The sequence below is a fragment of the Patagioenas fasciata genome, chromosome 5 (assembly GCF_037038585.1).
Source record: "Patagioenas fasciata isolate bPatFas1 chromosome 5, bPatFas1.hap1, whole genome shotgun sequence".
Taxonomy (NCBI): domain Eukaryota; kingdom Metazoa; phylum Chordata; class Aves; order Columbiformes; family Columbidae; genus Patagioenas; species Patagioenas fasciata.
The window spans coordinates 33,785,070-33,801,382 of NC_092524.1; the positions used below are offsets into that span (position 1 = coordinate 33,785,070).

General features: G+C 45.3%; 1 protein-coding gene across 5 annotated transcripts in view; it reads right to left on the reverse strand.

The window, feature by feature from the left end:
* Positions 1–3,581: 3,581 nt before the first annotated feature.
* SMOC1 (SPARC related modular calcium binding 1) overlaps positions 3,582–16,313 on the reverse strand; it is a 132,800-nt gene continuing 120,068 nt past the window's right edge. For 2 of the 5 annotated variants that reach the window (XM_065839875.2, XM_065839872.2), the window contains exons 12-13: positions 8,922–8,972; positions 3,582–7,012 (exon numbers count right to left, since the gene is read on the reverse strand). In XM_065839875.2, coding sequence (XP_065695947.1) covers positions 6,996–7,012; positions 8,922–8,972 — 68 coding nt within the window. In that variant the 3' untranslated portion in view covers positions 3,582–6,995. The remainder of the gene's footprint in view (positions 7,013–8,921; positions 8,973–16,313) is intronic. The other 3 variants (XM_065839873.2, XM_065839877.2, XM_065839876.2) reach the window with 3 other exon arrangements.

Genomic DNA, 16,313 nt, shown 5'->3' on the forward strand with positions numbered 1-16,313 from the left:
CTGCTGAAACTCATTCTGCTGAGTTGCACTGTTTCTGCAATTCATCAAGCGTTCTAGTCCTACCCTTCATAGGTACAGCCCCTCCCAGTTAGATATCACCAGGAAATTTAATAGTAAAACAATTTCTGAAAGCTGCTGATGAAAATCCTGAATGGGCCTGGACCCTGGACAGTCACTGGGAAGATCTCCCAGAAAGCACTCTGATTTTGACACTGAGCTCAACATATTGTGAGTCTAATTCAGTTCCATTTCCTCAGCTTGCTTACAAGAATGTCTTCTGGGACAGAGCCAGAAGCCATACCGAAGTCAAGACATATCACATCTAGTGCTGACCCCCCTAGCCATGAGGCCAGTTATCCTGTCAAAGAATGGAATCAAATTAGTTTGATACGATTTGTCCTCAGTAAAACATCAACAAATTAATTCCAGGGTGGTTTGTTGGTTTTTGTTTGTTTTTTTTTTTGGTGCATGTGTGTGTGTTTTTTTTCTTTGGTGTTGTTGTTGTTTTGTTTTTGTTTGTATTTTTGTTTTTGTTTGTATTTTTGTTTTTGTTTGTTTGGTTTTTTTTTACAAATTTATAAATCTAACTGGTCAGTAGCTTGCACTTGTGAGTTTTCACGAAGAGTTATTAGGACATCAGGTCTATAACTGCCTACGTTTTTCTTCATCTCTAGTTAGGTGACGTTGCTGTGCCATCCTTAAGTCCCCCGGAATCCCACATGTAGCCTAAAATGTGCCAGCCCCACTTTTCGTGTTTTTCCCTTTAATGCTTCAGGATGTTTAAGAGCTCTTGATCCACTTTATTTGTCTCTACTTCGTTTCTCTTGCAGCAGGATAGTTTCTTATTGGGACTTTGATCCCAGCTTTTTTATCAGTTCTCAGATCTGTTTTATCCTTTAAGGCATCTCTTCACAGAGCCCTGCCCATCAGTTTTCTGAGTTATTTGGTATTTTATTTTTTTGGAGTCTAAGAACTTTAGATTAACTAATTGTACAAGGATTTCAACTGCATTTTGGGGAGACAAAACTTGCAGCAAACATTGGAACACTTGAAATAATCATAGCAGCTCAAGGGATGCAAAAAATCAAGTTCATGTTGGGCTGCAGATGAACTGATCCAACTTCAGCCACCTTCATACAGCTTCGTTACAACCTGCCAGCTCATAGCGAGAACATCCAAGTCACTTCAGAAACAGCTCCTTCTCTTCAGCCAAATGCTGCGTCAGCTCTTTCCTGACATGGTGAAGTCAGCAGGGATTACTTGAGTGGTCCCAGCCAAAATCATGACTGAGGGAGATAGCAATTGTGCTTGATGCTATGCAAAGCCAAAGCTGCCCTATAGAAGGGACATTCAGACCTTGCAGTTTTTATTGCTTTAAACATGGCACCAAGATGCTGCAGAAGAACTCATTTCGCCAAACTGAGGACATAAGTCACAGACAGTTCTGAGTCTGTTCACATATCAAAAAGCAATGAATTAAGGATCTGTTTTGTACTGGGACTGAATTTATTTTAGTAAGGTAAGCTGAATTCATTTGCACTCCAGCCTCACAAACCTTGCACTGAGGAGCTACTCTGAGCTCCAAACTAGGGCCACCTAGTTGTGAATTGTATGCAAGAGAGTTGGGCCTGCAATTCCTCCTGGCACCATGGAGGAGGCCACAACCTCAATACCCATGAGCCACAAACTTCTGTCCCCATCATCACCCAACGTGCATCTTTCTGCCTGCAGCACAGTGCAGGTCAGGCTCAGGCAGGGAGCAGAGAGCTGCCAGTGCCTTGTCCTCAGGGGTGTGCCAACCCAACTGGCTAAGCCTGTGGTGAGGCCATGGCTCCTCTGCCTGGGCTGAGAGACAGGAGACCTTCAGCCCATTCTCATTTTGCTGAAAGAACAATGTAACGTGGAATAAATGTGCATTTGTGCTTTTGCATGAGGTGTGGATATAAGTTTGTGCTGCAACATCTGGCACAGAGCTGGTGTTTTCTGAAGTAACACCAGACACCTCCCAGTGTGCACAGCCAAGGCAGCTTTGAAAAACAAAACCAGCCATTGAAATCAGTAAATAGGCCCTCAGATACAGGATGGCAGAAAACATCATAGCCTTAGGTTTTCTGGCAAACACTCCACAGAAAATACTTGTTGTTATACTCCTAGTTCCTGAGGTGGTGGTTTTTTAACCTGCTTTGTTTTCAAGGTGTTTTCTAAACCAAGGAGCACCACTTCTGCAGATCCTGCTGTCCAATTTAATATCAGCTTTTGGAGGGTTGCCAAGTTATTTTGTCTGAAAATGGCTTGCAAGGGCTGGCTGCTGAGAAGTCAGGAGGTCAGCATTCTGAATGTGGATTTTGTTATGTCAAAGACAAGGTGGGAAGAGGCGGGGGAGGAGGTAAAGTCTTCTAGCAATATCACTATTGGAAGCAAAGAAAGAAGCAAGCTCATTGTAGTTCTTTTGACTTGCTGACAGAATGACTGCACCACCAGGGAAGGGTGAAGGCCTCTCAGAGTACCTTATGTCGATCCCAGAAACAGGAAACATGGTCAAATAATTGTTTTAAAATTCTTTTCCCATTTTTAATTAAGCCTTGCAGAACTCCAGAGATGATAACAACTGCTTCTCCCTTAGCCTCAACACTCGTTACCTTGGTAATAGAAGGAAATCAGTTGTTTGCCATTTTATTCTTGACAAATCAACATTGGCTGTCATTCATCCCTGCATTTTCTTTCATTATTGAACTTGCATATAAAGACAACAGCCTTAGCAGATACCCTCTCCGCTCATTCACGAACAAGCCATCCTGTGACTTCTATACAAGCAGAAAATGTCACTTTGAGACTGCAACTGCCTCCCCTTCAATGTGTAATATTAATTGCAAGAGATTTACAAGTGATCAAGTAAAATGACATAGACAGGGATGAGAAAACTGGTCAAATCTGCTTGATGGGAAGGGTGTGTGGCCTCCCCTGTCACAGACCTGGTGCTGCAGTCTCTGATGAACAGCACCTTCCTGTAGGCCAGGAAAAAGCATGTTTTACAATAGCAGCAGCTTCCCAGCATAGCTTGCTACTTGTCACCCCTGAGGATTAAAAAGTTTTGGACAACACCTAGAAGATAGTATTTCAGGCTCCCACATAGTGAGGCCTGACCTGCAGAAGTAAAGTATGAAGGCTGCCAAGGTGAGTGGGGATGAGGAGATGGGAAGTGCAGTGCCTGACTTCTATCTCTGGTTTAGAGAGACTGTGCTATGAGATCCCCCTTGGCTGTGTGTCCCACCTCCTGCAGTCACCTCTACTCTCCCAACAGAGCTTTACAGTCTTTCAAAGCAGCCTGGGCAGATTCAGGCAGCTGTCATCAGACCGCAGAGAAGCACTCTGGAGCATGTTTCAATTGAACCTGGAGGCTTACACACAGGGCAGAAACATCCAAGGACCTCAGATCCCAGCCACAGACTGACACATGACTCTGGGAGCAGGAAAGTCCCTTTCCCGCTGCTATGGCACTGCGTAGGTAACAAAACATTACGTGGAAGAGAGAAGTTCTGGAAACAAAGATTCGACAAGAAACGACCACAAGACACTGGAGCAAAAGTTATCTATTTTATTACAAAACCAAACAGATGCCTTTCAGTCTAACAAACAATGCCATAGGCAGAAATGCGCTGGGGCAGGGTAAGTTCAATATAAACTCAGGCCATGGAAAGTGGTACCTTCACACAGATGAATCCCACTGTAATGCAGTTCCCTCCAACACATTATGCCCTTGGAGGATCAGCATAAAAATGAAAGATTTTTACTTCTGGCAGGAAGAGCAGATGACTTGCACTATGGAGCCCTTGGTTCTCTTCTCTGTCCCAGCTGTTTTCAGCTGTCATTCAAAGTAGAGCTAGAGAGGCCCGGGAGAACTTGAAGAATGAGGAGAGACTTGCCCAGGTCTGCTTCCAGGCACAACACTGACACTCCCCAATCCCCAGCTTCATCAGGATGCTACTGATGCAAGGCAGAGCAGAACATCCTTACCACTGCCAGATAAGGACATGTTTGGCCTAACAGCCAGGTGGACCGACCAGTTATTTGGGAATAAAAGCAACGAGGGAAGAGGCCTTGCTCTCTTCTGACGAGTACAAACAGTTTGCACAGCTTACAGGATGCATTATATGAATTGGGACCAGTACTGTCTGCACAATCTTCCAACACACAAACCCGGAACAAGTAACCCAGCCTCTATCTGGACATTACACAATTATGCTTGGTGGGTCTTGCATGCCAATGTACAAGTGTTTCCAGAACCTGCTCAGAGGCCCATGCAAACCCAGCAAGTCAGAATGTGGTGACTTGGACTTATCTCGTGAAAGTAAAGAGAAAGCAATATAACGCTTGGACCCCAATCCATCCATAAAGTCAGCTCTAGCATAGCAATATGAATACCCACCAATACCAAAGCTGACATCAACAGCCACCCCTAGTTTGTCTTCCTTGAAGAACTGACCCAATTTTAATTGCTAAGTACATGTGAACACAGGCCTTTTGGAGGAGAAAGACACAAGGACGAGAAATAGGAGGGTTGCAGGAAGATTGATGTGACAGGCAGGAGCAATGGCTGCCTGGTTTTCCAGAAGAAAAGATGCAGTGACTTTTAGCAGCTCTGCGCTCCCCCAGCAATCTTGTGGGGCATCGCCCGGCCCCAGCGGCTAGCTGACAGAACTCCTGTGGGCATCCAAGTGGCTACTTTTGCTGGATGAAACTATACATTAAAACAAAACACCACCAGCAGCCAGAGCTTTTAATTCCTAAAACTACCGTATTAAAAAGAGATTTTTTTTTTTTATACAATTGGATTTCTTTCTTTGCTCCTACAATGGGATTAATGAGTGAAAGGGACATTTCTAACTATACACTAAACCAAATAATTTCAACACACAAATGATGTTCCCCAAGCATTTAAAAAAGAGAAGATGCAATCAAGAAGATGGGAACTTGCAGGCCAAAAACCCCACATACATCGTATGTGAGAAACCATGACATTCCAGCAGCAGGATCCTCTCTTGCTAAAAACAGTGCTTCTTCATATTATGGTGGTATGATATATGCTTTAGAGACTACCAGAGGTGTCTTCAACCATGCCAAATGCTTTAACTCCAATCTGCTTCCCAGAAGAAGAATTATTACTACTCTTAAACAGTTATTTATAAAAAGGGGATTTTTTTAAACTTCCCATATTGTCAACAAGGCACTAATTTACTGCATCAGGACACTCCTGCTGTGATGTGTTTATCTCAAGCAATCACCACGATGACATGTCACAGAGTGAAGATGCTGTGTTGCAACAGCTTTTACCAAAGCAACAAAGCCTCAAGGGACTAGGCCGGTCTCTACAGTAACACAATGCTGTTATAAGCAATAGTAGGTGTGATCGCATATTAGCATGGCATGTCATCACTTCCAACTACAGGTTCTTAGTCCAGAGACGAGTGGCACAAGGATTGCCAGCTCTGAAGTAGGAGGCTGCTTAGAACGTGTCCTACAAAGGGGTAAGTGCTGCCAATGGTTGGAAATGCACAAAGCAAAAATACTGTGTGTCACATCACACTCTGCCCAAACCTAAGATTGCAGATATGGGTGTCCCTGCCCCACTGTTGACTTTACAATTGTATCTGAGATAAATAAGGAACAACTCTGGAAAACCTGCTGGTAGTTCAAACAAGCCCTATGGCCTCCAAGAAACCAGTCTCCACAACGCAAGCCTTCACTGTTACAGTAATGTGACACTGGAGCATGATAACACAGGAGGTACTGATAACAGTGAATTGGGTGGATACCCTAAGCTAGGCAGGCACACCGCTGTGTAGGAGAGGAGCTTGCGGTGCACAGCCACCAAAGACAAGGACAGTCCTTGCAGACAGTCCTTGACCTGTCAGCATGGCCCAAGCTGTAGTGTTGAAACATACGTAAAACCAGACTCTTGGGGACCAGCAGCATGACTGTGTCTTTCTGCACTAACAAAAAGTCCTTTGCAATTCAGTAAAGAAACAAGCAGGCTGATGCTGCTTTTAGCAGGCTTCTCAATATTTTTATTGTACAACACATGGATGAACATTTCGTCAGAGAGGACGATGTAAGACTTCAGTCCACTGACTCTACTAGGCCTATGGCTCCCACATCCTCCCTACAGTGTTAGATTCCCAAGGCCTGGCACATCTTTGCTAAGCATGTCTTCTGAGCCTGGATAGTAACGTATTTGCAGTTCATTCCTGCCCAACTTGCAACAGGTGCAGAAACTACTTTTCTACGTCCTTAATCCAACCCTTTTCTATGCCTACTTTAAGCAGCTCTGCAGTGCACCAATACTTAGGTGAAATCTGTGCTCTCTCAAAGCCCGATTGCCTGTGGGTTGCACAGGCCTTTGTGGTAAAAAAATAAGGGGTTCAGCTGCTCACAAGAAGGATTTGGCACTGTGTGCAGATCTGCAAGCACAAGTCATGCTGATATACTTGCTCCTTTGTGCAAGGGGCTGCTAAGGTTTGCAACTGAATAATGGTTTGATGGCAGAAATGAAAACATTACTGTAACCCATTACATGCAAAGTGTGCCTCTAATACTAAGAGCCTTCAAAAGCAAAGGGAGGAACAGAACAGTGACTCCAAGCCCTGTACAAGACAACTGTACAATTTACATATATATTTATATACAGTATATAAAATTCTCTTTCTTTGAGTCCCAGTGAACTCAATTGTATGTCATCAGTAGCTGTTCCAATTTCAAAAAGTCATGATCCTGCTTCCCCCCACTCTCCAAAGTATTAGATAATGGCATTGAAAAGCGATAAAAACCAAACCCAAACCAATCATTAAAAAGTGCAAATGTTCTGGGTGCCACTTCTGCTACACTGGATGTTGCTGATGCTGCATGCTGGCTCACAAGCAGCAAGGTGTCTGTCTGTCTGTCGCTGGATCTTCCTTTCCTTTGGGTTGGCTCCCGCCTTCCCTTTCTGTCTTCTGCTGCTACACCAGGCGACCTACTGAAAGGATGGGGTGGCAAGGAGGAAAAACAAACAAACAAAAAAAATCAGAAGCAGGGAAAGTGAGGAAAAAAGGCATACTAACACCAAAAGGGCACCTGGCTGATAAAGATACAGTACAGCCTCTGCTGCAGCCATGGCCCCAGAAGGCTGAGATCCCAGAGTAAGCTGTGAGGCTGAAAACAACCAGGGGCTAATGAGACAGCCTGACTGAAAAAAGCATTGAATGAGTCACACAGAGCCCTAGGGACTGACATATTTTTAAACACAAACCACCACTTTCCCTCCCCCTCCTTGGAAACGGGCATGCAGGCTGGAGAAAAAAACTGGTCCGACATCTCTCCCTCTTCTCTCTGTCCTGCCAGGGCTGATGCAGAAGCCCCTGGTGCCAAAGGCAGCTGCTGCTTTCCCCAGCAGGCTGGCCGGCCTTGGAGGAGGCAGGCATGCAGGGCAACAGCAAGCTGCCTCTCCCCAACAATGCCACAGCACAGGGCAGCTGTCTCCCTGCCCAGTGGTTCTTGGAGAACTGCCTGCACAAGGTGCTCTGAAGCCCACCAAGCTACTGAATCTGTGGCAGGGATACAGCATACTGGGGGTCCCAGGACCCTGCTGAACTGTTAGTGTTCCAGTGGATGGTGTGAGGTTGCTGCTTGGCATTTCAGATGGACACACACTCCTCCAAGGTTGTTTCATCAGAAAGCTTTTGTTAAGCCGCTCATCAATGGTTCTTAAAGAACCAAAGCTCTTACGATATCAGAGCGAAAGCTCTGCACATTAATTACAGGTGTAAACACAGTGAAGAGAAGGCAGAAGTATGGTCTTCAGAAACGAGAAAGGTTACCAAACAAGCCTCACTGGGATCAGTGCTAATCAATATGCCCTGCCATGTGGTGTGACTACTGTCAAATGCAAAATTATTCCAGAAAGTCATATTTGAAACTGACTGTACAGCTCTGCAAAAGGTGCTCACAGTGCTCAATGACCAGCTCATAAAAACAGCAGATTGACTTCGATGTCTGTAGATGCAAAGCAGCACATGAATGGGTAGTGAGGATGACCTGTCCTACACTAAGCTCTTCAGGTGACTAGGAAAGAGGTTGAAGCCACAGTACACAATTTTTTGAATGCTTCTGCTCAACTTTTAGCAGCAGACAAAAGTCAAATACGTGTTCAGAATGGATGACATACGAGGAAACATCACTACATCAATGTATAAGGCTTAGCTGTTCTTTATCTTCAGTTCATCTCATGAGGACCAGATAAGGTACCCAGAAAGGTAAGGAGAGTAGAAAAGGTATGGGAGGGCTTCTGTTATTAAGCCTAGGTGTTTACATAGAAAGGAGTCTAACCAGATGTATGCTGCAGGGCTACAGAACAACAAATGGCATGGGAAACAAAGACAGGGGAGAACCGCTCACTGTTTCTCACAGTTCAAAATGAGAAGCATCCAAATTAAACAATTAAGCAGGCCTAAAAGCAAAAGAAATAAAAGTTGTTCTTCACACGATTCACTGCCACAAAATACAGAGGAGAACAGACCTTCACTGGGATAGAGAAGAATCTTCATGGGAACCTGTCCGCAGAGTAATGCAATGTAAACACAACAAATCACCTAAATCATTGCTTGCTAGAAGCAGGGAGAATAGGGTAGGGGAGTGTTTCTCCCATAGTTGCTGTATCCTGTTCTAATTCCTTAGCAGTACGCTGTCTGCCCCAGCTGAACACACAGTGCTGAACTTTGAAATGATGCAGTGGAGCTGCATACTATTATATTCACACCTCTTATTAACAACTTTGGTTTCCAGCTGTTTCTGTATTTATGTTTGTGAGCATAGGAGAGCAGGGGAGAATGAATTCTGGGACACGTGGTTATCATAGAAAAAAGGAAACATTCTGACAAGATACTCACTGAAAGGGTTAAGGCCTTGTCTTTTTCCACTGGGGAAACTGCTCAGGCTACCTGTAAAATCCAAGAACCATGTTAAAGGCAATAAATGCCCTGGCATGACAAAGGAGCCTCCCCACTGCCTGCTACCGGATGACAGGTTCAGAGGAGCTCTTCCGTGTGTGCACACAGCAAATCCTGCCAGCATGCCTTAAGACTCATATGCAAGAATCAGATCAATAAGCTTGAGATGTGAGATGCTAAATACCTGGTGTTGTAGTACCTGAACGTCATAAAATCCATAGATTCTGTGTGGGCAAGAGGCAACAATTACAAGGTTAAACTAAACTGTGGAAGGATGAAGAGGAAGAAAGGAAGGATGCAAGTAGTGTCATGAAATTTCCCTAAACAGTTTCTGCTAACAGCAAGCAAAATAATGTCATGTAGTCAGGGCTGCAGGGAGTAGGCAGAAAAGGTGCAGGCAATACAGGTAGCCCAAGTTTACTAAATCTCTAGCTTGGACCAAACAATCAAGCAGGTGTCTGAAATCAAAGATCTGAACTCATATCCAGCCAAATGGCAGGAACAGACTGCAAAGCTGCGACTGCATGGTGAGATACAGGCGCACGCACCCTATACCAGATGCAGCTCATGACAAGGGCTCTCACCTCAACAATAAACCTGTTGCTACCATGCACTGTGTACAGACAGCTCAGGGATTACAGGAGCTCCAGAAAGCACATTACATTTCCTGCTAGCTGCTTGGTCTGATTTCAGGTGAGGGATTAGCTGGAAATGTGAACTTCTGCTCCCAGCCAGAGGCAGTAAGCCTGTTGCCTCCCTCCAGTGCAGCTCAGTCTAAGACTCATCTTTGATTTGTGCGTGTATCTGACCTGATTGCACAGCTTGCTTTCCACATTAAGTGCTTTTCACTCTCGCAGATAAAGCAAATGTAGCTCTGTGCAAAAGCAAGATGCTGAGGAGCTTGGAGAGCAGGAGTGAGACTGGGGCAGCCCTGGGAGATGGGAAGCTGGGCTGCAGGACAGAAGTATAACCACTGGAAAGGAAAAGAGATGGGGCAAGAAAGGTGGCAGTGGTTGAGTTTCAAATGGATCGCAATGCAGAATCTGTTGGCTTTAGGGATTGTTGATACGAGAAACTGTATAAACACAGTGAGTTACCCCAGGGTCATATCAGCTGTCTGCCCTGGCAAGATCAGAGGCACTGTTGTTGTTCACTTATTTCTGCACCCATGTACAAAAAGCAGAGCTCTTTTGCCAACAGGTAGATTCCTCCAGAGCTAGTTGGGACTCTCAATGAAAACCCATGTGCTTCACAAGCCACGAAGCCCAGGCCGCTCCCAGTGCTGGGCCCACAAAAGGCACTGCTAGGCCATGCACAGCCTGGTCCCGGTGGCTGCCAGCATCCATGGGAAATATCAAAAAAACTCCACCTTTTGCACCCAGTGCAGCTAAGATCGCTGTGTATTGCTGTGAATGAGACATATTTGTCTTGGCAAAGAGGCATGTAGCTCCAGGTGAGTCAATGCAAAAGGCAGAGATGTTCCAGGCTGGGCAGGGCATCCCTTTGCTGCAGCCTGGTGGGACTCTGGGCTTTCTGTGGGGCTGGCCCCATAGATCCATCTGGGAAACCAGGCTGGAGCTCCTTACCTGTCACTCCAAAGGCAGAGAGTATTGCCTTCAGCCGGCTGCCTTCAATACAGTCACAGGCCAGCCACCAACACCTACAGAAGACAAACCCCACCAAAGCAACACTGCACCAAGCATAAAGGTGACATGAAAGAGAAGGAGTATGGCAGTTAGCGAGAGTAGGTGTGGCAGGATGCAAACCCCCCTCTCTCCCCCTCCCTCCTTCAGTATGGAAGGAGTAGGCACATCTCCCTCTCTCTCTGCTGTTTGAGGCTGACAGCTTCTTTTGTTTGGCCTCAGAGCACCCTGGGTCAGGGCCATTAGGAGAAGGGAGTGCCAAGGCGCCAGTGAGCTGCTGGGTGCCTGCGGCCAGTGTGGGGGATGTTTGGAGGCTTCAGGGGCACCCCACAGCCAGTGTGGGGGTGCAGAGAAGCTTCTGGAATGCCTACAGTCAGGTCTGATCAGCCAATATAAAAAATGGGACTCTCGTCGAGACTCTGCCCATTGTCGCGGGTCTCTCGGAACATGAGCAAGATGCTGCCGCCGAGAGCCCCTCTCCCCAGGATGGAGACTCCGCTTGCCTTGCCACCACATGTGTGAGTAAAATTAATCCTCGCAGGATGGCGAGTGTATTTATCCTTTTTGTGCACATATGCACGTGTAACTTTCCGTGCTTAATACAAGCACGAGTAACTTTCCATGCACATTTGCACACGTACTTTCCGTGCTTAATACAAGCACGTATACTTTCCGTGCACATTTCCACGTGTAACTTTCCGTGCTCAATAAGAGCATGTGTATAAATTATTTCCTCGCACAATCGCGAGTGTATTTTCTTCCCGTGCTTCCACATAAGCACTTGTAATATTCCGTGCACATTTGCACGTGTAAGTAAATTAACCCTTGCAGGATTGCGAGTGTATTATAAATCTACCTTTGTGGAATCGCAAGCGTACACTTTCCGTACTCACTATGAGTACGTATATCTCTTTAAAAATAATCCCGCACCATGTTCAGGCAAGTGAGTACTCCGCCGGGACTCAGAGATGGTTCTGGCATTGTTTTGGGTGAAGCCACGTGTACGCACTCTGTGGACAGCCTGTTGTATTAGTTGCTGCCCCTTAATAATTTTCCTCAACTGATATCCAAACCTGTATTTAAGTCACTTTTGGAGTGTTAAAACCCTGTTTCTCACCGGTTTAACAAAAGTTGTTTTGGACCCTGTTGTCCCTTAAACTAACCTCAGGGTGCCTCTGTGACAGCAGGTTACTAACATATACCTGGGAAACCCTTGGGTATTATAAGGTAACACCCTTTCATTCACAAAGTTTCTTAATGCAGAGTGTTTGCTCAGCCTTACAAGTATACTGTTTCAGGTAACAATTCTGGGCACACTAGGTTAGGCCAGGTGTATTTCAAAAGGAAAAGCCCCAAGGAAACCCCGGCAGCTTTTTATAGGTAGAAATGATTCCTCAGACTTACTGAGCAAAGTTGTCTCCTTTGATGGGGGGGGAGGGAATATGCTACCATGAGCCCTATCTTGTGTCCTCAACACAGTACTGCAGTTCTGTTTCATACTAACCATCAGTAACTTTTTCAAGATTAAAGGTGACAAACTACAGCATCTCTATTGAGGTCCAAAGCGAGATATCTGAAAAAGGCAAATAAAACCAAGCACTGCATCAGTGGAGCTTGTTTACATTCTGATCTAATTGTAAGTAGATATACTCTGAATTCACTTTTATTAACTCAGTCATTACCTGATTACGGTTTTCTCATAGCCTCTCAGACTCTTGTAAGCTTTCTACCATCACCAGTCCAGAGGCAGTGGTACAGAACATCCTCATTCCCAAAAGCTTCCCAAGCATGCAGAGAATCAGTCACTTCTGAGGGTGCCAATAAGAAGGGTCCCGAACATCACTGAACGAAACCTGCTGCTTAGATTGTCCATTTGCTGGCAAGCTCTCTTCACACACCTCTCAAGTGGATGAACTACAAGACAGGGACTGGGGAAGCAAAGTCACTCTCACTGTAAGAGAAGATCAGGTTCATGACTACCTGAGGAACCTGAATATACATGAGTATATGGGACCTGACAATATGCATCCCAGAGTCGTAAGGGAACTGGCAGATGCAGTTGCCAAGCCACTCTCCACATTTGAGAAGTCATGGCAGAGAGGTGAAGCCCTTGGTGACTGGAAAAAAGGAAACATTGCACTCAATTTTTTTAAAAAGGGTAGACAGGAGGACCCTGGGAACTACTGACCTGTCAGCCTCACCTCTATGCCTGGGAAGATCATAGAACAGATCCTCCTAGAAGCTATGTTAAGGCACATGGAGGACAGGGAAGCAATTCAACACAGACAGCAAAGCTTCACTAAGGGCAAGTCTTGCCTGACCAACCTATTGGCCTTCTATGATGGAGTGACTACATCAGTGGATGAAGGAAGGGCTATGGATGTTGCCTATCTGGCCTTTGACACAGTCCTCCATAACATCCTTCTCTCTAAATTGGAGAGATATGGATTTGATGGGTGGACTGTTTGGTGGATAAGGAATTGGTTGGATAGTCACATCCAGAGGGTAGTTGTCAATGGACCAATGTCTGGATGGACACTGGTGACAACTGGTGTCCCTCAGTGGTCTGTATTGAGACTAGTATTGTTTCATATCTTCATCAATGAAATAGTGGGATCAAGTGCACCCTCACTGAGTTTGCAGATGACACCAAGCTGAGTGGTGTGGTTGACATGAGTGAGGGACGAGATGCCATCCAGAGGGACCTGGACAAGCTCAAAACCGTGCCCATGTGAACCTTATGAGGTTCAGCAACGCGAAGTACAGGGTCCTGCCCCTGGGTTGGGGCAAACCCTGGTATCAGTACAGGCTGGGGGACGAAAGGATTGAGAGCATCCCTGAGGAGAAGGACTTGGGGGTACTACTGGATGAAAAGCTGAACATGAGCTGGCAATGTGTGCTTGCAGCCCAGAAAGCCAATTCTATTTTGGGCTTCATCAAAAGGAACGTGGCCAGCATGTTAAGGGAGGTGATTCTGCCCCTCTGCTCCGTTCTGGTGAGACCCCACCTGGAGTCCTGTGTCCAGCTCTGGAGCCCTCAGCACAGGAAAGACATGGACCTGTTGGAGAGGCGCCAGAGGAGGCCACAAAAATGATCAGAGGGCTGGAACAGCTCTACTGTGAGGACAGGCTGAGAGAGTTGGGGTTGTGCAGCCTGGAGAAAAGAAGGATCCAGGCAGATCTTATTGCGGCCTTTCAGTACTTAAAAGGAGTCTAAAAGAAAGATGGGGACCGACTTTTTTTTTAGCAGGGCTGTAGTGACAGGACAAGGGGTAATGGTTTTAGAGTAAAGGAGGAGAGATTCAGACTGCATATAAGGAAGAACATTTTTACTATGAGGTTGGTGAAACACTGGCACAGGTTGCCCAGAGAGGTGGTAAATGCCCCATCCCTGGAAATATCCAAGGCTGGACTGGATGAGACTCTGAGCAACATGATCTAGTTGAAGATGTCCCTACTTATTGCAGGGGTGTTGGACTAGATGACCTTTAAAGGTCCCTTCCAACCCAAACTATTCTATGATTATTTTTCCTTCTTCTGTAGTATTTGCTCAGCTCCAGTAGAAAGTGACATGCTGTTTAATTACACACACACCCTTCTCTTCACCCCTCCTTTTAATTAAGACATGTTGATCTTGTTTCTGAACTGTGCTCTTGGTAGCTGGCTGTTGGCACAGGAGGTGGCTGTGTTCCACCACAGAAGTCCTCATGGCCTGTGAAACGCACCCAACACCTACCATCTGACAAACTTTTGGATGGCAAAGCAATCACAGGATCTGAACTGGACAAGGAAACTTCCTGTGAGCTGGCGGAGAGACACTTTGCTGCTTAATCCCTTAGCTCCTCTTTGGGCATGCACAAAATGCTGACTTTGTCTTCTGAATTTGGAAGAATACAGAGGTAAAACTCCAGTCCAGCATTTTGCAGCCAGCACAACTAGTATAAGCCTTGCTCAGATCTGCAGTCCTCCTCTCCAAGATCAGTGAACTCCAATTAATCTTGGGTCCAGTAACTTTCCAGCAAAGCTTTACAGTGCATGTCTATATTCTCTCAAGGACCCTGCCTTTTGACTAATGCATAGAGCTAAATTTATTCTTTGATCACAGATGGTTCCTCCCTTAACTCAGGCTGCGCAGGCTGCACTGATGAATGCTAACTTTTAACAGGCTGTAAATCAGGCTGTTTTCCTTCCACAATTCCTCAAACAGACAATCCTAGATCAAATGATGGCAAAGACTGCTCCTGGTGTACCCTGAGCTACAAGCCCTCTCTGCCTTCCACAAGCCCTCAAAGGCTGGCTCTCTGTGGCTACTCCATTCTGAGATCCAGAAATGGCATTTTGCCATCTGAGTTGCCCCTGATAGAAACACATCTGGTTTAAGCAGAGGTGTAAGAGCTGTGCAAACTGGCCACCAGACCCAGCAAACTTCCCATCAACTTTCTGGGTCATCATAAAGATGGAAAAGTGGAAGGGTTACTGGCAGACTGGGGAGCTATCTTCCACACTGAAGAACCATTGGCTGGCAGCACCTACATATTACAACAGGCACCAAGAACCTGCTGAGGAGGGAAGACAGACAGAACTATGCCTCTCAGATAGATTTGATCCTAAGCTGGAAAGAGCTCAGATTCAGGTTTGTCCATATGAATATCCCAGCTGAATTCTCCCACAAAAATCTTATTCATTTAGACTATCTAGTGCCCAAGAGGCATATAACAGTACTGATTTATCTACACCCTGTGCTTCCTTCAAGTAACATTATTTTCATGTTTGGATGGAACTGACCACCCCCCCAAAAAAAAAAAAAAAAAACACAAAAAAACACCACAAAAAAACCCCAAAAACAAAAACAAAAAACAACACAAAACACCACAACCACAAAAAAAAAAAAAAACAACAAACCACAAACAAACAAGCAAACGAACAACACACCAAAAACCAAAAAAACCAAACAAAACAAAAAAACCAGACCAACCAATGAAAAAGGCAGAACACTGACAAAAATGCAGAAGCCTCCTAAAGCTTACAAAATTTGTATTAAATTTTAGTTTCAAAATCATTACAAGTGTTCAATGTGCCTAGCAGGGGACACACTTACCTGGAACAATGACCACTTCCTTTTAGTCTTTACACTGCTGGATACCCCGCCAGGATTTGGAACATCTGAGGCAAGCTCATTTGTAGTGAAATTCATCAAGGGGAAATGATGACTTTCCTTGCCTCCCTCCAACCCTTCCTCATCCAATCCAGATCAGAAAAACCTTTCCAACAAAACTTTTGTTGAAATAGAAGCATTTCCATGAAAAATTTTGGTTTTACCTGACTGGGAGTTTACAACTGAAAGCACGCCATCAAAGAGGTTCCCAACTAGCTCTTGGCTTGGACCCACAGTGACCTCAGCCCCAGCAGAGGTTTGGAGGCCATGGTACAGAGAAAGAAACAGAGCAAATACATGAACTAGTTGACTGACTACATGCACCCATGATCAGGATAAGGGAAAGCTGGAGAAGGAGTAAACTACTGCTTATTTCTTAATTTAGAAGTTCTTGTGAATAGAAAACAGAGCAAACATCATCTACCACCTCACTAATTCATGACTTCTCAAAAGAGACCCATCACAAACTCGCTTACTACACCTCTAAAGGACTCTCCCTCAGGTCAGAGCCCCTTTTTGTAGACAATCCTGTCAT